Genomic DNA, 27,265 nt, shown 5'->3' with positions numbered 1-27,265 from the left:
GATAAAACTATTAAAATACTCAGGTATAGGCATTTTCAGAGGGTTCTTTTGGGGTTTAAGCTATCAAAATAGGCAGTTCTAAGTGTTTTTAGAGGGGTTTTAAGTATTCGCGGATTCTAGCTATTCGCGGGGGGAAGTGGTGCCCATCCCCCGCGAATACAGGGGGTTTACTGTATAAGGCAGCATCCATTCATAATTTTCTTATCTCCATGTAACAAATGAGAATGGATTCAACTTGCAAAACTACATACAACCCCCATCAAAATTCTTTAGCTGTAATGGCAGAGAAACAAATTTCCCCACACCAACTTTTCAAGTGGTTGTCTACTACTCAATATTTAACTACACGTGGCACCATCATGGATTTTTCCTAGGTACAGCAATTACTATCTTGACCTCCGTTTACTTCAAATCAAATTTCTTATACAGTAAAACCTCACACTAAGTCCTGTATTCATTCCAAGGTCATTTAAAAAACTACCTAGACACCTTATAAATCCCTATAAGCAACCTCATAACACTGAGAGTACATGTACACTGTACAATAATTCTGTAATAATACAGTAAACCACCTGTATTCGCGGGGGATGCGTACCACATCCCCCGCAAATTGCTAAAATCCGCAAATACTTAAAACCCCTCTAAAAACACTTAGAACTGCCTATTTTGATAGTTCAAACACAAAAAAACCATCTAAAAATGCTTATACCCGAGTATTTTAATAGTTTTATCACAAACAGTGCATTTAGTCACGAAAATATGCAAATACAGTAATTAGTGAATACTTCTCAGTGAAAAATACAGCAAATGGGTAAATTTTCAGCGAATAATGTGTATACAGTACATATTCCATAGAGAAATCTGCAAATAGGTGAGTCTGTGAATCAAGAGAGAGCGAATACAGGGGGTTTACTGTACATGTAAACTGTACAATAACTCATCTGATAGTTAAAACATTTTGCTATCTTCATAACTAAGTAAATCTATGTATATTTAGAAAAAATGCACAGAAAAACTAGAACTATAACTTGAGCGACTAGTACTATGACTATATTTTTTATATTTTTAAATTTTCAACTGGTTTTCACCTAAGTAAACATTATATTACTGTAAAGGTATATTATTTTGTACTTTTAACAATTATTTTTATGTAATTTGCCACTTTCCTATTGATTTTTTAAAATTTTTGAGTGATGACTGAGTGCTGGAACCATGTAATCACAACTGTACAGTACAAACTCTAGCTGAATGTCAAGCAAATAAGACAATATTTGTCAAGAGTTTTAAGCTTTTAATCGACTTGCACCAGTTTATGCACCTTTACGTTGGTCAGCAAATGCCAAAAATGTTAAAATTTTTGGCATTTGCTGACAAACGTAAAGGTGCATAAACTAGTGCAAGTTGATTTCTCTTTTTCCCTTTAACTTTGACAAAAACTGCATCAACACTGAAAATGATTTATGTTAGAATGACTTAACTAGAGGTATTGCTGTATATTCAACTCTCAACAATTTTAGTTGTAAACCACAAGGGTACTACAAACCCTTTTAACTAAAATGAAAAACTAAGCAAAATAAATAATCCAGAAACCATTTTCTAACACTAAGTAACAGTATGCAAATTACCATAAAATGTTAGAATTCTCGATTCTACTATGCTATGAAAGTGGGTCTACAATTGTCCATGCTTTGATACAAATGTCCTCCTGAGTCTATGGTCCATCAACAAAACCCAATAGCACTGCCAAGCCCCTTTCCTGCATTTCAGAAGTGACTAAATTGACAACTCTCCCATTGCTTTGGTCCTAGTCAAGGGATCAAAGACTGGTTTCTCTTCTACAGAAGGACCACATAGGCTATGATATTCTACAGGATAACACCAAGATGACTCCTGACACCCTTTGCTCCTTAAGAAATCTGAAGAATCAGAAAGGACAGAGATGGTGACCCTAAGCAATCCTCTGGATGAGTTCACAATAATAACCCACCCCAGCAGAACACATACTGCATGTAACACACTTAATAATAAATGATAATGTTTCTCTAGCATTCTAACCTAGCCTACTCTAAGGCAGAGGATAGTTTTAAGTATGCATCATATAACTGTTAAAATATGAAAAACCTGACAACTTTATACAGGTAACTTGAGTGAAGACAATGGGGTTGCCATAGCAAAATACAAAAAAAGTTCATTGTTTCAGCATCCCATACAAACCAAACCAAATATACAATAATATATCAGCACAACAATAAAAAGCTTCAAAACCATGTCAAATTCCACGACCACAGCAGCAACAGATATCTTGACTTGACGCTAGCCAAAGGACAAGTGGGACTAATAGGTAAGCGGGCAGTTCCCAGACACCCCACCAACCCAATAATGTTTAACTACTGTAATACTGGTCCTCAAAGACAAACCAGACACCACTGAAAGACACTCCTCATAAATAAGAGGGATTGTATTTCCCTACAAAGAAATACAGTATCAGACATCTACATCACAAAAACACAATGAACAACAATAGACGAAAATTCTTGGCATGACTAACTCATTTGTTAGGACACAGCCAAAGACAAAATCATCTTTACATTAAAAATTTCATCTGACCAGCCAATATTGTTATAAAATTTTTAAGAAAAAGTTTGCACTTTCCATTTTTTTCACAGCACCATGTGGATACTAACATAATAAAAAAAATAAACAAACTTACCATATTTGTAATTTTATTTTCTTCCCTCTCAACTCAATGGTTTTGATTTTGAAGTCAATACCTGGAACATAAAAATGTTTTTTAATAAAAGCCATTGTCCCATTTACCAATTTATCACAGTAACTACAGCTTATCTTCTATCTTCTAACAACTTCCAAATAAGACGATTTGAAATTTCTTTACAAAGAAAAACTGAAAAATATTTGTTCAAAAACACGTTACCAAATCTTTAATCAACACTAACATGACAATAAAAGGGCTTTACTGTAGAGCACAGATAAACTGCTCTGAGCAAGCATCATGACATCATAAACGACACAAAGTCATTCTGATTTATAACTAAATATATTTAACATATATACCATTAACCAGTATGCACAATGTACCTTGGATACTTTACACTTTTAGAACTGCTATATCTTACAACAAAAGTTATTTTTCCTTAAAACAAAATTTTATATACTGAAACCCATCAATACATTACTGCCTAATTTTTAGTCAGAACATCCTGTATACAACCTCCAGGTTAGGTGTGTGTTCTGGAAATCAGGGCCTCTACTGGAAGTAAGCCATTGTGTATTCTCTAGGCTTGCTACTAGAAAAGATTAGTAAGCCCTTCTCTGTGTTCTCTAGGCTTGATACTAGAAAAGTTAAGTAAGGAGATGGGCACTTAACAAAAGTTTTTGTACAGCATTAAAGTTTTAATATGGAAAATATTTAAGATAATTTGCACTTTTCTTTTATATAATTCTAGTGCAGCCCAGGAAACTTGAAACATGGTTTTAAAATTGGGTGGTCCACCTTGCATGCAGGTTATAAGTAACCATCCGTGCACACAATAATAACATCAGTTTCTCTTCAGCAGTTGGGCAAAATGGGGTGGAAGCGGTAAGAATTTATCATAAATACTTGGATTTGCATACTTTAATTAGGAAAAATATAAATCTCTTAATTTATACTTTTCCTGCATATAAACCAGAGTATTTTATGTATGAGTATTCACCTGCAGTGAGTTGGAATACGTCACTGAAACTTGCTAACAAGGTAGTTAACTTGTGGTAGGTGGGTAAGTGGGGGGGGGGGAGCCACTCACCCGCTTTCGTCAAGCACTTTTCCCCGTATCATCAATGACTAAGCAGGGATGGCTGGTTTGAACTATGATTAAAGGCTCTGGTTTATGTGCCTGAGGAAAATACAAATCACTCTAAAAACTAGTGATTTACTCCTACAGAAATACAATCACCTTTATATAAGATACTCACAAATCAGGTCGGACATAATTGAATCTCCACCCACATATGTTGTGTTCCCAGTACCCAAACTGGCCTGGCATACGAATGCAACAGCCATAGTGAGAAGTTTATGGATTCTCACTCTTACATAAAAACCCTCAAAGAATCATGTGCCCCTACAAGGGTGACATAATTTGAAAGGCAGCTAAAACTTCAATATAAATTAATAGGTTAAGATTATAGCTCTACCAACAACCCTCCCCCTTGTTAAAACGGGAGGGCAGAAAGAGTCACACCTTATAGGCCAAAGCTCTAAGACTGGATGCCTAATTGCATTTGTACCCATTCCAACACGTAAGCCCAAGTTGCTGCCTTGCAGAGGCAGGAAATGAAGGAGGAAGGGAGAAACCAATTACTCTACCATTTTATCCCTTAGGTGAGATGCTTGTCTGTTCAAAAGGAGATTGGGTTGGTAACAACACCTGTTAAACAGCCATCAAAGGTCCAGGAGAAGGTATCTTATTTGTAAGTTAAATACTTCAGGATAAATAGAGTAAAGGTGGTCTGGCATCTCCAGACATCTGCTTTCATTACCTGTGCTATGGTACTAAACATGAGGTGCCAAAGCTCTGGCCTAAGAGTTTTCAGGTCCTTCTTAACTATACCTCATGGCTTGCATCAAGCATAAAGGCATCTCGTCTGGATCATAACCAACATCCTGGACAGAGAGAACTAAGAAATTCATGTATCTCTCATCTGAAACTGACAGGTTCTGGGCTTTTGCAACAAACCCAAGAACAAACAAGAAGATATTCTCAATCCTCCGAGAGCCAAACAAGACAGGAAAGGTCACGAAATTCACCAAAACTTTGTAGAGGCTAAGACTGGCAGGAAGAGTCTTGAGTGTGAAAAGCATAAAAGATGCTGATACCAGCACCTCTTGAGCTTTGCCTTCTCATCCTCAGATGAGACACCAGTGGCAGATAAGTTGGCAAGTGTTCAAACAAAGATTGAGCCATGATGCTGACTAGTAGGACACCATGGTAACGAACTCGATGGTTCCTGACTCCACTCACAAGAAGGCCGTTCCTTCCAGTCAATCTCTCCATGGCAAGGTCAATCATCAAGCAGCAGAATGACGAGTCCATCTGCATGGGCGAGTCTCAGTATTCTCTGCTTGTACAATCTCCTCTGGCATGTCAATGGTAAGAGAGGGGCTTACTAAATTTGCTAGGCAATAGGAAATCCTCTGGTCTGGAGATTGGTACCAGAAATGTTCCAAGTTTTGCAACAACTTTATATACAGTGAATACCAAAATTTCATTTAAAAAAACCCAACTATTCAATAATGGGAACTAATACCTTCATAAGCTCTTGAAACTAAGAGCAAACCAACAAAGCAAACTGTGATTGCCCAAAACCACACTTATATCAATACAGTATTACTGTGAACAAGATATCTTTTTCTCAGGATAAATATAGTTGAAATGAAGTGTGAATCATAATTTTTAAGTCTTAAGTTACCACATCCAATATACTAGTAATAAGCTTTGTGGAAATGATCTACATAAGTCCAAAGTGTACAGCCTCTATCATCCATTATTCAACTTTAGTATTTCTGTACCTTATTTCACTTAAAAGTAAGGTACAATCTATGCACAATACTACCTACTTTTATTTAACACCAGTTACTTCATTTACACATAAATTTTACAAATGAAACAAACAACGCATACGAGTTTTTTAACTAAAACTATTAGCAGACTTATACACAAAAAGCTACAACTTTGTAAGAAAATAGATATAAAAAATTAAGTTCCTTTCTGTAACCATCTTTGCACAAGTGTTATACCTGCATACACAGAAACTTATAAATTTTATATCATTATGAAATATACCAAAATAAAAAAAGGTAACTCTACAGAAGTGCCCTGCACAGACATATTGCTTATTAATAAAAAGAAATTTCACTAATAAACAACACCTTTGAACAGAGCTCTCTGTAGAATTACCTAAAAGTATAATCTTAAAATTAATCATTCCTTCAGTAACTCAATTTCATTTGTATGATTAGGATTAACATCGATTTCAGTGTCCGAGACCAGACAATTTTAATCTATTTTTGATTGTTGTCCAATGCTCCTACCTAGAGTAGAAAGGAGAGAAAGTGACAATATGGAGGGTTTTAGTGCGGGTGTTGAATGTGGTAAAGTGAGGCATTAAAAATAAACTAACATGACACCTATAATATCCATTCATGTTACCATACAAATTAAGGCTAAAATACAATAATAAATTTCATTTAATGGCAAAATGAAAACACAAGTAGACTATCATAATCTGGTTTGCCGGTAAAAATTCAGATTTCACTCAAGACACCATGTCAGGTTCTTATTTCTGCAAGGCGATAATGTCTCCCAATCCAGAAGTGTGGCAAGTAGCACTTCATTATCCTTAAAGACTAATAATATTTACCGCCTTTCGTTTTTGTTTTTGTTTATGCCTTCTGTATTTAATACAGTCTTTTGTTTATGTTTCTTCATAAACACGGCACCCATTTTGTACATAAACTGATAGTTATCTAATCAAAGGGGCACAGTAGTAGTCTTCAGTGCTATCAACTAGGCCCAGGCACTTATGCATATTAAGTAGCCTAGGCCTATCCGGGCACAATTACGTATTCACAAAATATGAAATTTGGGTAAATACAGGCCTAGTTTTCACTGGAATCACCCTTGGAAGTTGAAATATAAGTTTGGGAACACATGGACTGTCGCAGTTCGTTTATGGTAGGATGTCCACAGGTAGGCTAGCTTAGGGTAGCCTGGGACTAGGCTATCTGACAGTCTCTTATACACTTAATTGCCAAAAGCTTAACGCCACCTTGATTTAGAACTATAATAAGAGGATGTCAGGACACAGGCTAGCCTAAGCCAAGTTACACCCAGCTGAGGTTAGCCTGAGATTAGCCTAGTCCTAGGCCAAGGACCCAAGTTAGCCGAAGTCTACTTAGCCTACACTCGGCTACAGAGGCTAAGCACTGGCCACCAGCAAAGTGCAAAAGGGTCAAACTGATGTAATTGGACATAATAGAAATACAAAAATAAAAGTACAGGTGAATGTGCATCTGTTTTCGCGAACGTGGGTGTGAGGTCGGGCAGCCTATACTGGACTACCTTGAAATATCTAAGCGACCTCAGGTTGCTCACTGGTACCTAGCAAAATTCGGCCATTCTTACCTATTGTGGATATAAAGGTGGTATTGAAAGCGTCATCTGAAAATCTGAAGAGTATACATGTCTTTCCAACACCAGAATCACCTATTAAAAGGAGTTTAAATAACAAATCATAAGTCTTCTTAGCCATTTTCCACAATAACACTTAGGAGCTATGAAACGTCGACTTCGTCACCCCAACGAAAACTATCCTCAGACCCACCCGCTGGATTTTCGTTAAAGTTATCTCAACTTGTTTCGTCCTTTCCAAGTGCTCGGTCTGTGAGTCATAACAGTCACTGTCGAGTGTTCGAGAATGATGTGTAACCTATTAACCGATTTAAATGTGATCACCTCACTTTATTTCCAGCATGATAAAATTTATTACGTAATAGACTTGGAGATAAACTATGTCCAATTCAACTGTAACTTGTCACATTTCGGGTCCAACCAGCTTCAAGAAATTGATAAAATATATTATCACGAGTTCAAATTCTGATAATGTATTTTTTATTCTGCTACGGGTCTTGGATATAAAATTATATATACACTTTGCGTTTACAACGAAGAGAGTTACATTTCCCGATTTTTGCCCGGACATCTTGGTTTTGTTTTTTATCAAAGCTAATAATGATTGGTTACTTAAATACGATAATATACAATTATTATATACAACAAAACATAGAACATGCGGTTTCTTTAGCAAGTCCATAAATAAAAACAGAAAATAAAGTCGAGGTTTTATTTGATTGGATAGTTGTAGATGACGTCACTAAACATCATTCGAGCGTACTCTCACGACTTTAAATGGCATTGATTTGATCAGTTACACGTTACACTTTAGGAATTTGTAAAAGTTAAATAATTAGTAATTCTTGCATTAACTAAATGGACATAGTAACGCAATGCGTATATCCAGTCTCCAAATATGGTTGAAGTCTAAAATCCTAGCTGATAACAATCGCAAAATTTTGCCCACAACTGACAGCAGTCATCTGACCATGAACTGTCTCTAAACAGCATGAAAGTCATGTGGCACGGTAAATATTTATCATTTATACCCTTATGCTGTTAACATTTTTATGGTTCAAAAGTAAATAAAATGAAATTACCAACTCTATTAACGACAAATGAAGCCTCTGGTAACTTTTAGAGGTGTGGTCTGATTGTTGCCAGCTTCTAGATCACCTTACGATATTGTGATTTTTTTCGCTCATTTGTCTCTTTAGACTGAAATGTTGGTTGTCCAATGAAACTGTTCCGCAACGAAATAGATTGATCTACTCGTTTACTTCCCTATTTCATGTTTTTTTGGCAAATTTAATGATGCTATAAAATACCTTAGATCATCTTGATCTATGACGTCATTCTCACTGACACTTGTTGGAGGAAGTATAACCTCACAGGAGCCGGATGTTTTTGACTGGAGATTCTCCCCTCAAAAAAGTACTTTCGTCTGTTCCTTAAATCTATAAATGAAAGAATGCATGGTTCACACAAAATCTACTCTAAAAGGATATGCATTAGTGAACAGCTGCCGTAATCAAGATTTTTCCAGTTACCGTTTTGGTTTCACCGAACACTATGGGACAAGTACAGATTATATATATATATATATATATATATATATATATATATATATATATATATATATATATATATATATATATGTGTGTGTGTGTGTGTGTGTGTGTGTGTGTGTGTTTTGTGTACGCATGTAAGCTTTTATTTTGAAAGACTGATTTTGAGATATATTTCCAACTACCTTTAATGCAAAAAATATGAGATTCTGCAAGGGTCTGGATCTTAATCACGAGACCTTATCTTGAGCTTAGAATCAGAGTAAAATAAATCTAAATATAAATCCGAAGTTTGATTCCTAACCGAGTTCTACAGCTTGAAAATTTCACATAGGAAGAACACACAATGCTCACAGTGATTACCCTGCAAAAGTACACAAATTTTGCTGCTTGAAATTGTAATTTATTGAAAAAAATCGCAAATTTTCGATGCCCTGTTTTACAGCTATGTATTTTTCTTGGAATAATAACGAGAGAGAGAGAGAGAGAGAGAGAGAGAGAGAGAGAGAGAGAGAGAGAGAGAGAGAGAGAGAGAGAGAGAGTGCGGGCAAAGGCTTAGACTTAAGATTTGTCTTTACGTGGCCAGCAATCTGTTAAAGATTTTTAGATAAACTATCTGGAATCATAATACAGACTCAAAATGTAGAAATTTCCATTTTTAGAAATACAAAATAACAGCGCTGGTCAATACTGAATTATCTAAAGCACAAGCAATACAGGAACCTAGCATTTAATGAAGCTGAATGTATGGTCCTCGTGTACAGAAGCCACCTTTAGAATCTAAACAGTCTACTTTACAGGCGAGCCTACCTCGTTCAAACATTAGACTCCGTACATAACGTGACCACTGACAGGTCACAGAAACTGCGGTGTAACAAACATCGGAGAGATGGTTCGAAAGAATAAAATTCGCTCTTCCCGTGTTCAGGAATCAGCCTTTTATGTTTTCTGTTTTTTTTTTTTTTTTTTTTTTTTTGCAGCTCTCACTAAAGCTTCCTAATTTGATGAGCGTCAGATACACCTGTTGCAACACACACATCCTGATTCTCCACATTATGAGGTCACGTGGTTCAAATTCTGCTTGCGTTGTAGAATTAATATTCTAGGGATGCTTTCCTTTATGCTTTCATAATCCTGCCTCCTTTTTTCGAATACAGGATTTCCTCGCTTTAGTACTATTATTAACACTCCCTTTACTACTACCGTTAATACTCAATCAAAGTCGTCAATTTTGGTGTTGTCTCAACATATTGTACTCTCTTTTGATTTTAATAATATCCAGACAGCAAAATTAATGTGGAATTTATTCTGCGTTCCATTCACCATGACATTATGAATAATTATTAGTAATATAAAAATTCAAAATACAAAAACATTCGTATAAAAGAAACCTGAAAAACACTTGACTTACAAAGTAGGTTGTCTATATGTGAAAAAACATAAATACAGAAAGAGAAAAATAACAAATAAAGAAAACTGAGTTATGCGCTTAGAAGCATTCTCGCATTCATGTGCACTACATAAGCTCCAGACCAACCATAAGAATGAAGTTTACTGCTGTTTGGGACAACTCATCCAACGTCACTGAATTTCATCTCTCTGTTGGTTGGCTGGAGTCCATGGGTCCAAAACAAAACTCCTTACAGTATAACCTTTAACACTTTACACAATCAAGGAAAAGTTTCGTGCTGGCAGGAATCCATCTTAATCTAAATCAGCCATCCATCTACATTTACATCTCATCTATACAATCCTTCTGTTACTGTTCTCTCATGGTACTCAGACCAGGGTCAGCTGATACCTGGGGCTCCTATTTTTTATATTCCTTGGGTTTATTGCTTTGTTTCGCGTGTCCTAACCTTGCGAAATCCCCGAGGTGTTAGCTCGTGGAATATATGTCTAGATACCTCCTTTCAAAGCTCTCTGTGTAATCAAACCTTGGTTTAAACGTGCTTCATCTGTAGCCATGTAGGCTAGAGACAGTTCAGACTAATTGTACCAGGAATATATTATGATGGCTCTGACTTCTGTTGCTGTCAAGGATACACGGAACTACGGGGAAGTTATACACAAAGAGTAAATTTAATAACACGACTCTCTCCCTCTCCATAAGCGGCCCCTCTTATTTACTTTTGTTTTAATTACGCCTTAAATCATATACAGACCCGGCTCTTCTTTTTCTACAGTGGTACTATAGATGGGATTCTTCCTGAGAATGACGTCCTTCGGTTTGTCATTTCCTTTAAGTCATCGTCAAATAATTCCACTGCAGCTTATCGAGACTATTCCTCGCATCATAATTTCATGAAAAATGGTTGCTTTAGATGTTGATATTACTGAAGCGTTTTTTTAAAAATATCTATAAAGTTGTCTATCTGTATATTTAGAATCGCTTGCATTCATGTTTGAAAAAGTTTGTCCAAGTGATATGCAGTCTATAATCTTAACAGTTTAATTTCCCTAAGTTTTTCTTTAATCAATTTTGTTTGTGCTGTAATTGGCTTACATTCGGTTTACGTATCAGGGCAGAATTTAGAAAGGCAGAGAGCGTCCTCCCTCAACACTGGACGTGGATCATGGTTCCCTACAGCACAATACTTTCGATCGGTTTACGACCTTTGGCTACCGACCGGGGTTGCTCAGCTTCCATGCTGATCATGAGTCACCATTCCGCACAAATGAATCAATGGAGACAGCCATGTTACGGAATAAAGGCCAGCAAAGCATAAAGAATAATGGCGACCAGTTAAACGTTGTCTGTTCTTTTTTTTTTTTTTTCTTAGTGTGCGCTCTCGTTAGGGGGACTTGGCTTCCCAAATCTCTGCCTCCACACAGAAAAAAAAGATTAGAGATCTAGATGTGATGCGACAGTACTTTATTTTCTATTCTTTCTTTGAAACAATATACGTCAAAGTGCAGCTCTTGTTTACACCGCACAGGATAAGATAAAGCCACCAAGCTGATAAACTTTATTTTGTGGAGGGTCACAGATAAGGTGTAAGTTATAGATGCACACATTTGAAACCTCAGAAAGGTTTCTCATAAAACGATATTGTAAGGGGTTATCATTATGTGTGTGTATATATATATATATATATATATATATATATATATATATACACACACACACACACACATATATATATATACATGTGTGTGAGAGGTGAGAGAAAGGAGAAACGTTTTTTTGAAACTGAACGTTTAAACAATATACTTTGACCACAGCTGTTGGTGACAACATGCGAGATTTGAAGATAATGAGATTATGTAAATTTTCTTTCAGCGTTGAACTTTTTTGTTTTCAGGACTGACTCGTCGATTTCCTTATTCAGTTCTAAGGGAACCTTTAATGTTTTCAAATTACAATCTCCTATGTTAGTTACTGGTCAAGCGCATCTTTTAGTCTCCTATTAAAAGAGCTTTTTACAAGATAAAAAACAGAAAGAAACCGACCATCACTGTAAAAGGCCAATGCTGTATGCCTTCAAATGAAAGGCTTAATAGCCCTTATAATGCCTTGGACCGGAGCGTGAGCTAAGTCCCTGTGAACATTTTGGGTGCACACACAGACACACACACACACACACACACCGCAAGGCAATGAGTCATTTCTCAAGGTCCCGTGATGAGATGTGAAACTGTGACATTTTCATGACGTCATCTGTGACGTCATCGCTCGATACAGACCTCCCGAGCAGAAAGCTTTGTAAAGCTTCGCTTTTTTGTTGTTGTCTGAATGCAATGCACTTTGTTGAGTTATTGAGGCTGATTTAATCATTTCGTAATTACTGAATAACACTAATATATATTTAAAATATATATCTCTCGAATACGTACATAAGGTTTCATGTTATACGGGTTAGTGATACTTTAAGCTGGCAAAATTCTTCACAGTTTATTCTTAAATAATTTTTCCCATTTAATAAAAAGTAAAACTATGCAGATGATTGTTGGTACAATCTGCAAAAAAAAAAAAAAGCTAGGACCGGTATTGTCATAAGGACAGCTATCTACCAACAACAAAGGAAAAGAATCATCCTCACAAGGCATGGCCATTTACAGATAATCGTAAATGTCACAGATTTACAGGAAAGACAATAACCTCTCTTGGCAGTTCAACATTCGTAACTAACCTTTATTCGCTCTAGCATGGCACACAGGAAAATATAACAGCACAATTCATTATATATATATATATATATATATATATATATATATATATATATATATATATATATATATATATATATATATATATATATATGTATATATGAGGGAGACAGGAGGTCAGTAATGCCTGAAAATTAAGTATTTAAATAAAACTGCATTCTTCGTCCCTCTCCAAGACAAAGCACATAGGACCTGGGTGAGATCAATGTATAACTTAGAAAAATAGGTTTTGTAACCTTAATTTGCAAACATTACTGCGGATCTTTTATCACTTATGTTAGTATTATGGCATACATATATATACATATATGTATATGTATACATATATACATATGAGTGTTTGTGTGCGTATATGAGAGAGAGAGAGAGAGAGAGAGAGAGAGAGAGAGAGAGAGAGAGAGAGAGAGAGAGAGAGAGAGAAGTGTACTATACTCTTCACATGAGATGTGACATTATAATTCACAATAATGCAATATAATAAATTCACAATAGCGTTAATAAAAGGTTTCGTATGTAAATCATACGATATAGAGCATGCTTTTGATTCTACATGCATACATACATACGTAAACATATATATATATATATATATACTGTATATATATATGTGTGTGATTGTGTATGTATATTTCTTTTTTGCTGTCCAACCATTCCAACCGCCTGTTTGAACCGGTCTGAAGGTCTGAACGGCCGAAAGCCCCCAGTGCTTGGCTTGTCAGCCCAATTTTCGTAAATATGAACTAAACTAAAGGTCCGGACCTTGAACTACGCTAAACTCAAAAAGACTTGGATTTTCTTAAACATTATTAAAAATTTTATCTCAGTTTGGCTATGCTCCTCCTGGTTTTCTTTAATTAAATACTTGTGAATATTCATATCTATTATCATTAAATCACTTCGTAGGAAGTACTATTGATGATAATGATAACAAGGATTAATTATGATATACACAACAAACTTCTAATGCTGTTATAATTATGTGAATAGATTTTTCTTAACCTGGTCGCCCTTTCCCAAAGATCGGTCATCTTTTAAAATAACAGACTGAATAACATGATAAACACATACCCAAGGTTTTGTTTATATTTGTTCCTTAACGGAAAATCAGTATTGTATTTAATGTCTCCTGGGAACGTATCAAGCACGTGACATGTGTTCTCTTCCTTTTCCTCTAACACGACCAAACACTCTTCCCTCCCCAACCCCCCTTCCCCAGCCCCCCACCGCTTGGCATCCAGTCATCGCCTCCCCCTCTCCCGTTATGTATGAATTTCATCACTGACACTTATGTTACATGCTTCTCAAGAGGGTATGTGCACTTGCTGGCATAAGGCCAGCTTATTCTTACAATAACAACACCAGCAGCAACATCTTCATTAAGCAAACTATGGAACTAAATAATGCTCTCGTCATTGTTAGATATTTTGGGATGAAAGCTATATTTCTACCATCATTGCAACTTCTTTCTCGGTATTAGAAATGTTAAAACTTAAAACAGACCCCATAGACTAATGTTGTTTACATTCCTAACTTTTCTTAAGCTCAATAAATACATACTTTAGAAACACTTTCTTTTTTACTTAGAGAAGAAGATATACAGCCCCAGAGATGATGTACAATGAGATGTGTCTTGTGAAATCCGATCATTCCATTTTACATGTGTACTTATATATCAAATCACTGGAGTAGGCAAATGACTCTAACCAATCTCTTTCACGTATGCATACATCTCAAAGGATTTCCGGTGCAAGTGCAAGGGAAATAAGAAGTCACAAAAGGACTTCGTGCTGAGATAAAGACAACAAAACACTAAAATAATGGTAGCACCGATAACCCACTTTTTTCATTTATTCTATACAAATCCAGGATGATATTATTTTAATACTTTATCGCAGTCTTTTTTTTTTATAATGCACGATTCTATACAATTTCTTCAAAAAAAGGTCCCTACAATACATAATTTCTTTAGATCATATCTAATCAGCACCGTGATAGCTGCTACTGATATGAGCAAACAATCCATGTACCACGTCACATCATCTTACATATCTGTGTTGTTTTAATCTTGCATCCGAAATTTCCCTACTTTGTCCCACGTGTGTTTTAATGATCTCTAGTGTTTTGAAAACTACATTTATGCCCAACAACTCGGGATGTTGTCACAAGCAAAGATAAAAAGGTTTTCAGTTTACTCTTCATTGTATTCCAGGTCTCACCTGTCTTGTTACCATATATCCATGTACTTCCTTTCCAGCAGACTGCATACATTCATGTTAAAACAGTCTTTACTTATTATTTGCCCTTCCTCAGATATGGTTTCTATAACTGCAAATCTATTTCGACATTACATTGCAAAAGCCTCTCGATGTGAATCTTCAAGAAGCTTCACTGCAACAAACCCAGATACTTTTCAACGTTTTTCTTGGGTGACTTTATCGTCAGTTTTAGTGTGGCGACGCCATGATGGCGATCAGTGCCGACATCTACTCCTCAGCAGTGCTTGTATCTACTTGGTTTCTATGACTGACATCCGGAGATGTCAAAGCGTATTCATGTGCGCCCTTTCGTTGGAAAAAGTGCCAAAAATTAAATTATTTGTAGCACAAAAATCAATAAATTTCATCTCATTTCGTTTGCAGTCTCTCCAGTGCCTCCCTTCCGCAATATACTTCATAATTATCTCTTTTTGGTGTCTAATATATAAAATTTTGCAGGTCTAAATAATAAACAGTTTTTACTTCATTGTGAATTTCACTCGCTGGTGTAGGATGTAATAATACTCATAATACTCAATTTTGATATTAGTATTATTATTATTATTATTATTATTATTATTATTATTATTATTATTATTATTATTATTATTATTCATAATATGAACCCTATTCATAGGAACAAGCCCACAGGGGTCATTGAATTGAAATTCAAGCTTCCAAAGAATATAGTGTTCATTCGAACACCATATATGTATGGAAAATAGAGAAAGAGGAGATCAGTTATTAGAAAAACAAATAAATAACAAATAATTAAATAAATAAATAAATATGTAAGTAAATTATTAAAATACATGGAAAACTGTATTTGGGTAGTAATGCAGGGCATCTTTGCTTGAACTTCTGAAGTTCCATTTGCACATCCTCTGGGAGGCTGTTCCACAGTCCAACGGTGTTAGGAATAAAGGACCTCTGGAACTGAGAAGTTCGACAGCGAGGCACATTTACTACATATTGGTGTTGTTGTTCAGCGAATCTGGTTGCTCTCGGCAGGAAAAGGCGATCAGGGATCATTTATGAATGTGAAAGACCTCTATAAAAATACAACTTATGAGAAATTGACAAACAAGAGACCAACCGTCTATGGTCCAAGTCATAATAATTGTTAATATTAGGAAACAGGAACCTACCACCACGAACCACTCCATCTAAAAGAGATAAACCTCTGGCAGAAGCAGACATCCACACTGGAGAACAGTATTCTAGTGAAGGTAGAACAAATGACTTAAATCGGGTCGCATTGATTTTATCACTGCCATAAATATATGAGGCCTTCCGTACATTCAGCAGAGTCCCATCCACCTGAAGAGGAGGATGGGGTGGAAAATCTGTGCGAGATCTGCTAATCAATAGTGTTTTCATTTTATTGGAGTTCAGCCTCATACCCCACCGTCTACTTCATTCACTGATCCGGTCCATGTCCCGATAGAGGCTGAGTGCAGTTTCATTTCTCATGAGTGGAGACTTTACTACACCCACAAGTGTTGCATTATCGGCATACTGAACAATCTTACTTTCCAGACCAACAACCATATCACTTGTATACATTACAAACAACAGTTGACCAAAAACACTATGCTGTTGAACTCCAGACACAATAGGTCTTGGTTCCCTAAAGATCCCATTAACAGCAACTCGCTGCTGCCTACCTGTATGGAAATCTTGAAGTAAACCTAAAACATATCCACCCACTCCAAGATTCTGAAGTTTATAAATAAGTGTCTTGTGATTTACTAAACAGAAAGCAACACTAAAATCTATTTGAACTACTCTGCACTCAAACCCATATCAAGGGTCTCTTGCAAATGGCACGTCAAGGCTACAAGAGCATCGCAGTTACCTAACTGCTTATTATATGCATATTGACTGTCAACTAACAATCCTTTAGATTCCACATACTTATATAGGGGCTTAAAATAAGTTTTTCTGCTACTTTGGAGACCACAGGGAGAAAAGAAATTGGCCTGAAGTTACTGCAGTCTGCAGATATGCCATTCTTTGGAACAGGCATTGTATTACTAAGCTTGCGTTCATCCACAAAGATACTACGTCGACATAAAAACTTATAGTCTGCTAATCTTGGGAGACAACACACAAGAAACTTTTTTAAAAACAAAGGGACGAGAAGAAACCATCAGGATCTTCTCCACCCCAGCTATCACGATTATCTAGAGTTTTCTTAAAATCCCTGGAGCGAAATGCAAATCTTTTAAGAAGAGGTTCAGGATGACAAGTTTCAGGGAGGGGGACAGCCTCAGCTGATTGCTTAGCTTCAAAAGCTCGATGAAGCAGTTCAGCCTTTTCCCTAGGGCCAGTAACCAATCTACCATCATCTGTCAGTAGTGGTGGAATGGCAGACGAGCCTGGCCCAAAGACAGATGATGCCAGTTTGGTCCACCACAGATAAGGATGAATAATTCCTTCAAGTTTCCTCTTCAAGGAATTATTGTAATTCCTCTCGGCTGTATGGTAGGTTCTATTTGCAGCACGGAAAGACTCAACATAAATGATACAATTTCCATTTGAACGATTTCACCTCCATGTGTTGAACTTGGTCTGTTTGTCATGGTAAGCTCATCTACATGTATCATCAAGACATGGCTGGTCTTTTGTCCTGAGTTTGATGACCTTTTTTAGGGACATACCTTATAAAAATAACCATCAGCATTTCATTTAACTTCTTCTGGAGCTTAAGATCTGATGTAGCATCTGAAATATTAAGTGCCTGACAAGCTTCGATAATGCAATCCCAATCGGTCCTGGATTTCAGCCAGACCGTTTTTCCAATGGTGGCATTAGGAATATACTGATTGACAGATTTGTCCATCTCAATGGCGCAATGATCAAGTTTCCTTAGTATTTATAAACCAGATTTTCAGCAGTCCCATATGCCCGGGACTGGGGACCGTTTCTAAATTGTGCCTTTCCATTTGCGTGGCAGAATCCACGGTGGATTCTTTGGCTAAATACACTAAAGGATACCCAGTTCCTTGTAGAGCGTAGTTCATAGCTCACAAGGCCAATGGTCCTTCCCTCTGCCTGTTTTTAACCATGCACCAGGGGTCCAGATTTGAAGCTGAGGAGGCAAAGCACTCACTGCCTTAAGCTTATCAGTCATCTTGTTGCCAATGATTCCTGATACTCCACTTGAACAAAGCCACAACTTTCGATTGTGAACCTATCCTTTACCTAGAGAAGTGTTAGACTTACAAGCCAGCAGGTGCTTATACCTTGGGCCAGCTGGACCTGGTGCTCAGGAAGGGGTTGGGGACGCTACTTGCTGAAGGTATAGGCCTATGCATGTCTCAGTTACCCCTATCTATATATAGTGTATATGTGTGTGTGTGTGTGTGTGTGTGTGAATAACGATTAGCAGTGCCAACAGCTGCTCCGCCTCACAGATCTTCATTATTATTATTATATGTCATTATCATTGGTCTCAGATACATCAGCCAAAAACACGGCCGTACTTCCATTAGCTTGTTTCTACATTCAATCTAGCCACGCCTTCCCTTCCCTCACTCAAGTATCATTACTGGATAAGAGGTGAACAGTTAAGCAGATTTCAAGACGACAAAAACGTTATCGTATTTTCAGGTAAAATAAAAAGAACAGCATTATGAACGTAATGTGCAGATCGGTACACTTGAGGGAACTTTGCAGTATGTGAGCGATGCTTGTATCGCGGGCAATGTATGGAAAATGAAATCATAATTTTCCCGATTATTTTCAAAATTTGCATCACCGAAGTTATTACTGGATAAGAGGTGAGAGTTACGTGTCATATTTATTTTTATGTATACTAAGCATTTGAATGTACCGCTGGAAATATTTAGTAAATAAAATAATTATTTTTTCTAGTCATTTTCAAAGTTCATTATATTAAAGATATTACTACATTTCTGTCTATTTTTAATTCATTGTTTGCAGCGTCATTCTCTCTTTTAATATCTCGTTCTTTATCTTTTATCAAATCACAGTGGTAAACTACTGGAAAAAATGCACGAAAAAATGAATCTCTCTGCTTTTTTTTCCAAGATACCAAATAGATGAGCATGGAACTGACAACTGTTTCTAGTCTCAACTTTCATCAGAGCACAGATCTGTAATTTGACCTTTGATTCCTCTGTTTTTCAATTCAAATCATGTATTTTTGTTTTTAATTCTTTCTCCATTCTCTTCCCTACAAAAGTGGCTAATTTCACCTGACGATATGATGTTTTGAATAACGTCATAAAATATATACTTTATTTGCTGTATTTAGGACGACTCGCTAACTTTATATAACCCTCATTTTCCTGCAATATTTTCAAGTTATTTCCGACGTTTGCTCCTCCGAAATGAGGAGAAACATTTGACCGGTAAAATGTGGAGGTGTCTCCTCGCGAGGAGAACCAGTTCTGTGAGCCCAAAATAATCCCCTGATAAGAGTGTCACATGAAGGGGGTGAGATCAATGTATGCCCTGAGTACAGACGAGTGCGAGGACAAACCGCAAGATCCTGTAACTTGTCTGCCTGACTACGGATTACACTTTCCACAATAACTGGAATAAATATAATGTTCTGAAGTGTGTGAAAAATATATTTTTCTTTAACTTTTATGGGATCGGAGTACGTCCCAAGCCTTTCAGAGTAAAAACATGATTGGATCCATAAATTTTGTTTCCGTTCTCAAATTCAGTTGCAGTTCAACTCTCGAATCATTTCATTCTGACAACATAATAACGTTTTTTTCCTTGTTACATTAATCTATGCCATCCTAATAGGAACATCAAAGGTCATAGAGAAAAACTAGCTTTCGTCGTCTCTTAATACTACTGCATCTGTTCTAAGAGATGTCTGAGTTATCTAATGAGAGATGAACAGTTAGCTCAGAGACCGTAAGAGGTACCACCCACCAATTTGTCATTAACCACAAGCCTGACATGAACATTTTTATTTTGGGGTTGGATTATGTTCCATACACTAAGATAAGTCTTTGCACAATAGAATCAGGGACCATTCCAAGTTACACTCCATTTCGAAAAATATGGATGGCCTCGTTATTATTATCATACATTCCTCCTAGAGACTTATAACACCCATTAAAATGTAGGGCCTTAAGAGCTGCACATAGCATTCAATAACCAATGTAGTGTTTTTCAACCCTTCAAGTCAGCCAGTGTTGGGAAGCCATCAAATATAGGATTCATTACGAACTTTCAGAACACCTAAGGCAAAGAGCATTTCATGCCATGAATTACGAGCAACTACCGTAATGCAAAGCTATTTACTGGGTGGGGTTCATTCTATACTGCACAAGCATTGCTCCATGAACTCGATAGGAGAATGCGAGAGAAATGAAACAAGTTCTTGCTCTCTTTGCCACTTTAGTAATTAAGGTAACCACTTTTTCATGTTAATGTAGAGCTCTTGATTCGAAGACTTGTCATTATACTTTGCATTTATTCTAGTTCTTTATTAATGTAAATCTAACAGGGTAATGAGTGGGACACAAAGGAGTATAACTATCATGACTTAGAATTCTGCATATTAGGGAACGTAAAAGTGTATATACACTTATACATACATGTCAAAAGTGACAAACGGAAGAGAAGCACAGTTAATGATTTTGCAGGACACCGGATGGCTGGAAGGTGAATAGAAATATTAATAGGAAATATAATAAGAAATTTGGAAATTATGAGATACAGAAAAAAGCACTTCCAGACAGTTGACAGTATTGTCCTAGATAATGTAATTAATAGAAAATGGTGACGGTGAAGGTAGTACAAAGTTACACACACCCAGATATGTATACTGTACATACACACACATCTATATATATATATATATATATATATATATATATATATATATATATATATATATATATATATATATTTAGTTGTATTCTTCTCAATCACGAAGATAAAATATTACGATGCACTCCACAATGAAGATGAAGGAGAAACCAGAGGAAAAGGAAATAGAGTTCTTAATTTGTCCCAACAGTTTCGCCCTCCATCAGGCCTCTTCCGGGGAACTTTATAAAGTTCCCCGGAAGAGGCCTGATGGAGGGCGAAACTGTTGGGACAAATTAAGAACTCTATTTCCTTTTCCTCTGGTTTCTCCTTCATCTTCATTGTGAGTGTATCATATATATATATATATATATATATATATATATATATATATATATATATATATATATATATATATATATATATATATATATATATATATATTAAATGACATCTGTAGCTTAATGCTTGTGTATGAATCACGGTGATGTGATAAAAATTCTTATATATATACAGTATATATATATATAAATATATATATATATATATATATATATATATATATATATATATATATATATATATATATATATATAATCTTTAACAACATACTCACAGTTTTGGAAAAAGGCTGCCGTGAAGAACGGCAGTTTGCATTTCCCGATTGTTCGGGTTAAAAAAAAAAAGTCTTTAAGAATCTAACAGGAAGCACAACACATGAGTAACTTATGAATAACCTTTGAACTTATACACCCATTCGAAAGGCCTGTTCAACAAAATGACATAAAACAAAGCACATGAGAGAACGAGATGGGAGGAGTAGACCTATCGGCCGTTTTTGTGATCAGCGAATTGGAACGACAACCAACAGAGTGCACAACTCTTGTTTCCTAAAGAATAAGAGGCAGAACACTTAGAGTGAATAATGTTTTGCAGTCTTTATTTACAGTAGGTCAGACACAGTAGGCATAAGGGTATTCACAGAGATTTAGACCACCATGAACCTGTGAAAGGAAGAATACTGAAGCGATTTCTTTCTTACTAATTGTTTCCTGTGCACTGAACAGCTACTACAGAAACGCAGCAGAGGGAATTAAAGATATGTCTTGTCTTGGCAGAACTTTCTCAAAGAATGTAAGGTTTTTTAAAACCTGGAGTATGACAGAGAGTAAAGACTGGCCTGTACAATACTGACCGAGCATACGTCATGCGAAAATTGTTTGAAGTAAATAAACGTGATAAAAGTATCTTTGAAGAACAGATGGCTAATGTGGAGAGGGAGAATACAGCATCTGGAGAAGTTGAAAGTTAAGAGCTTTGAAATGTGAATAAAAAAAAAAAAGATCTTTTCATGACAAATAAAACTGATAGGTAAGAGTTTTGACGGAGCACGTAGAGAAAAAAGTGATCCAATAGGCTGCACTAGGCATAACATGTAGCGTGCATGGAGAGAGCCAAAATAGCACGGATGATAGTTGGTGGGCTTTGGTAGAAGAAAGACAAGGGGACACGCCCAGGCGGCGATGGAAAGAACTTCCTGAGGCTAACATATGCCGTGGACTCCGAAGATCCTCATGACTGGGTGGGGACGGCGCTACTCAGTGACGATGAGAGATCTAGTGAGAAGGGCACTGGGTCTAAGAGAGGCCCGAGGCCCAGTGGGATGAGTAAGTGAGAAGTGTATGGAGAAAGTGATGACTGGGTCTAGCTACCAATGATGCGTAAAGGAGAAGAGAGAGAGAGAGAGAGAGAGAGAGAGAGAGAGAGAGAGAGAGAGAGAGAGAGAGAGAGAGTTGGCTTCAATTATCTGTGGGAAATAAAATTATCTGTGGAAAAAAAAATTCCGGGTCGAGGAACTAAGGAAGAGGATGACGGATTAGACATTAAAGAGCAAGAAAGCGAGACGACGAAGGAAAAAGAGCTCAGAGTGTTTCACACGCATTAAGGAATCAAGCATTTTTTTACTATCAAATATTTATACCAGGTTCTGATAAAAGGATATATCAAAAATAAAATGAAATTACGAAAATAAAAGTAATTTTCACCTTACCCTACTTTCATCGGAAAACTCTAATTTGAATTTTGATAATGACACGAATTCACACCTTTATACTGGGGGAGGGGGGTGAGAGATTGGTGGGGAAGGTGAGCATGAAACAATAAAATTAATGGGGGAAGACGAATGGAAGATAATTCATATTAAGCCAAGGGTGTAATAAAGAACAGCATTTACATCATTCGGAAAAATAGGTAACACGGCTACACAGCTTGAGAATCGTCTCTTAGACAACAGAATAATCACTACTTTCTTGATATAAATCTTGCATGTCTTCAGTGAATGAAAACACCGTTACTTGTTACTGACATATTCATGAACCATCAGCGGTAGACACCTAAGAGTGTCAAATCGAACTCTCGAATCCCATTCCCGTAAATAGAGAAACTTTTCATTGTCCATTTCCACGGGGAATTAAACCCGATGATAGATATCCGGGAAGGACATAAAGCGTAACTCACTTTCCTTCTCGGAATACGTCATGGGATGACGCGCGTGCCTGCCTAGGAAAGCGTTACAGTACAGAAAGCTTGCAATAAAAAGTCGAAGAAGAAGAAGTTCAATAACGGTTTTCTTATAGTTTTCTAGCGATTTCGAATCACGTTATTTTCTCTCTGACGCGCTAGGAAATGAATCCATTCGATGTCTTCCTTCGTTTTCTATTTTTTCACTTACTAACTTTTATTATTTTCATTATTTTTATTATTGGTAATGTTCCAATAACGGAAAGACAAACTTAAAATGGGCTACTTACCCTTTAAATTTCAGTTGCCTCTTTGTAGTCTTTGAAAACGCCGTAAGAGGGCGGCAGACCTTGCCTTCACCTGTTTCTCTTTCCTCGAGGCCATATTTTCATTATATACATATATAAATTATATATATTTTATATATATATATATACGCATATATACAATATAAATAAATAAATAAATAAAATATATATATATATATTATATATATATATATATATATATATAGAGAGAGAGAGAGAGAGAGAGAGAGAGAGAGAGAGAGAGAGAGAGAGAGAGAGAGAGAGAGAGTCTCTATGCTGGAATATAAGACAAGAAACTTTGGATGTCGAAGCTCGAGCCATTATAATTTCATTAGCCATTAGGTATATCAGAGCGAAAACTCATCTATGCTTTTTGCATTAAAGTAATTTCTTTCCAATGTGATTTAAATACCCCAATGGATTTGCTTCCCTGCCCCTTAGTGAACACCTGGCCCAGCTGGTAATGCCTGGATTTGGGCCGCGGGTTCAGGGAGTGGCCGCTTGTTGCTTTGTAGGCCGACACCTTCTTAAGGAAAGACTAGATCTACAATTGACAATTATGGGTTTCACTGTGATCTACTACCTTCGGAAAATCTCAGCAGTGTTCACGGAAGCTTATGTACCACCACCGCCTTCTGGAATACATTGATGGTCACCCCTCCAATCCCTGGTCAGACCCAAAGTCGCTCAACTTCACTAATCGAAATACCAGAAACGACTATGTTACTGCTTAGTATTCATCGGTGGCCACTCATCCAAGCAGAAACCAGTCCCAAAGTTAGTTCCACACTGACCGGAAGACCAGCTGTGTAGAGAACGCATTATTGCCACAGGCTCCTTTCTGCCTTGGTTGTGAGACTCTCGAACCAGACACTTTTATTTCCAAGGTGGGTTGTCATCCAAATACTGAAAAGCGTGATGGACCACTGATCTAAGCTTTTCAGTTTTCTGTAAAAGAAAACTATTGAGACGGCTATTTGTTTGTCCTTTAGATCTTAAAAACTGCTGAGGCTAGAGGGCTGCAATTGGTATGTTGATCATCCACCCTCCAATCATCAAACATACCAAATTGCAGCCCTCTAGCTTGAGTAGTTTTTATTTTATTTAAGGTTAAAGTTAGCCATGGTCGTGCGTCTGGCACCACTATGGGTGCAAACACCACAAGACACCATCGGGCCGGGGCTGAAAGTTTCATGGGCCGCGGCTGAGAGTTTCATGGGTTGTAGCTGAGAGTTTCATACAGCATTATACACTGTACAGAAAACTCGATTGCGCCAAAGAAACTTCGCCGCAATTTTTACTTGTTGAATCTTCACACATGCGGTCTCAGTAACGGGAAGATGGAGTTTATGTTTGGGAGAAATAACGCTGTAATTGATCACTACAGTTGTTTCCTTCTTACTGCAGAAAATGTCTATTCGACCGATTTTGGTGCTAATAAGAAGTGGTTCAAAAGATTCCTGCTCTAGAAAACTTTAGACCAGATTCATCCATAGCTTTTTAGATGACATTTTACATTTTTTGACATATACTGTACTTGCCACAGCAGTCCGACTCAACCGAACATTCAACAATTCAACTTCTCTAAAATACGCGGGAATGTTAGACAGTGACTTTACCGTCACTTATCGAAATGCACAGAAAATTCATGTGAACGCACAGATGAAAGTACGAACACCAGTATAGGTACAGACAACCTTAGGGCGGCATAGCTGATATTTCGTAAGCGGTCATATTTCACTGTAATGGTCTTAAGCTTACTTTCAGTTCTCGATTCACGTAGTCATTACCATTAAATTCCACATCTCATTGTTCACAGTGATTTAGTGTTATACATTACAACGGATTGGTCCTTGGTTTACTGCAAGAGCTAAGACCCTGGTTCAATGAACTAGTTAACTAGTTCCTTCATTAGTCTCTATATGATTATGGGTCATTGGGTTTTTTCTTTCGCTGGCTGGTACAGTGGTAAAACTAACTGATTTTCTTTGCCTGGGTAGTGAGTATGGTTAACAATATGACCTTGGTGTAGAGTAAAGTCATGGTTTATAATCAAGATTTACTGGAACCATTCTTAGTTCATTGTTAATTCATGGTTTTGATTTAGTATTGGTCCTGGCTTTGTATCAGTGGTTCTCGTTTATGGTCAGCGGATTAGCTCTTGGCTTACCAACGTTATTCATGGCCACTGTTCTTTTGATTAACTGCTTGTGCGTTCCCACAGTTTTCTGTTAACTGCCTGTTTACTCATTAAAGTGTCATAAATCTCTCACTTTATTGCACATGATTATTGCTCATCTATATTCACAATCTTGTGACCCCAACCAGGCGGCCAACAACGCCGTAACTCTCAGAAGAACCAGGTACTAGAGAGTCCGACAGATTGACGAGAGTACCAGTGACAAGCAAGGTCCACTTCCGTGTTATCTAGAGAATATTGATTATCGGCACTCAAGCACGGTATACTTCCCCTGGACTGCGAAAATATTCTGACGACAATTTATGTGTCGAAGGCTCTAAAAAATGACAAACGTTTACCAGAGTCCCGTATCCAAATATACTCATTTTTTATGAGAGATCTTTTTGATTATGTCATAACCACACATGTCAGATAGTACTCTATGTACCAAACTGTTTACTTTCTTCTAAATACTACACTAAAATTCAGAGTACGGCGATACTCTGCTATAGTAGTTACTTTAAGCAGTCGTTCGAAGGCATTTGGAACTACAAAGAAATTACTTAAGGTGATAACTTTATTAATGTTTTCGCCAAAGGGAGTAAGAAAAAGAATTTTAGCTCAAACGTTGTTTGTTAATATGTTAATGAAGTATATTTTATACTCTTCCCGTGAGAAACAGCGGTCCTGGGTGATGATGAAAAAAACAATAATAAATCATACAGGTTATAAAATTGAGAGAGAGAGAGAGAGAGAGAGAGAGAGAGAGAGAGAGAGAGAGAGAGAGAGAGAGAGAGAGGGGGGGGGGGGTAATTCGTTCGTTGCAAGAACTCAAGACCTACTATAGTAACTTCTGACACGTATATTACTTTCATGAACGGTGCATTTTTATTCCTTTACAACAAAAGAAAAAAAAATAATCTATAAACTCACAAAACATACTGGGTAAATCACGCAGTTAATGCAAGCAAGACTTAGAGAAAATCTATACTAATTCAGTTGCAAGCAAAGGGCATCATAACAGCTCCGTAAACAAGCAGATAACCGGTGCATCATATGCCAAATATGTTTGCCAAATGCGACACAGCCTAATTTAGTGCAAGTATCGGTATTCATTTCTTTCTCTCTTGTTGTGTATCGATGCTCAAAAGCAAGCAAATGAACAGGTAACATTTGCACCGAGTCACACAGTCAGATTGCGAATCTATCACATGCCACGCAGCCACACTGGAAGTGAAAAAGAAGCAGTGGTGTGACCGTAATCTTTGATAAGCAAGGGGATGCACGGAAGCTA

At 36.8% G+C, this 27,265-nt stretch overlaps 1 protein-coding gene across 1 annotated transcript in view; it reads right to left on the bottom strand.

Moving 5' to 3' along the window:
• Positions 1 to 7,505, bottom strand: part of Rab10 (RAS oncogene family member Rab10) — a 40,959-nt gene extending 33,454 nt beyond the window's left edge. The window contains exons 1-2 of the mRNA XM_067094346.1: positions 7,182 to 7,505; positions 2,711 to 2,771 (exon numbers count right to left, since the gene is read on the bottom strand). Of these exons, the coding sequence (XP_066950447.1) occupies positions 2,711 to 2,771; positions 7,182 to 7,308 (188 nt within the window). The 5' untranslated portion in view covers positions 7,309 to 7,505. The remainder of the gene's footprint in view (positions 1 to 2,710; positions 2,772 to 7,181) is intronic.
• Positions 7,506 to 27,265: the final 19,760 nt, after the last annotated feature.

The sequence above is a fragment of the Macrobrachium rosenbergii genome, chromosome 50 (assembly GCF_040412425.1).
Source record: "Macrobrachium rosenbergii isolate ZJJX-2024 chromosome 50, ASM4041242v1, whole genome shotgun sequence".
NCBI lineage: Eukaryota > Metazoa > Arthropoda > Malacostraca > Decapoda > Palaemonidae > Macrobrachium > Macrobrachium rosenbergii.
Note: the sequence above shows the minus strand (reverse complement) of the source record. Positions and strands in the feature narration are given on the sequence as shown.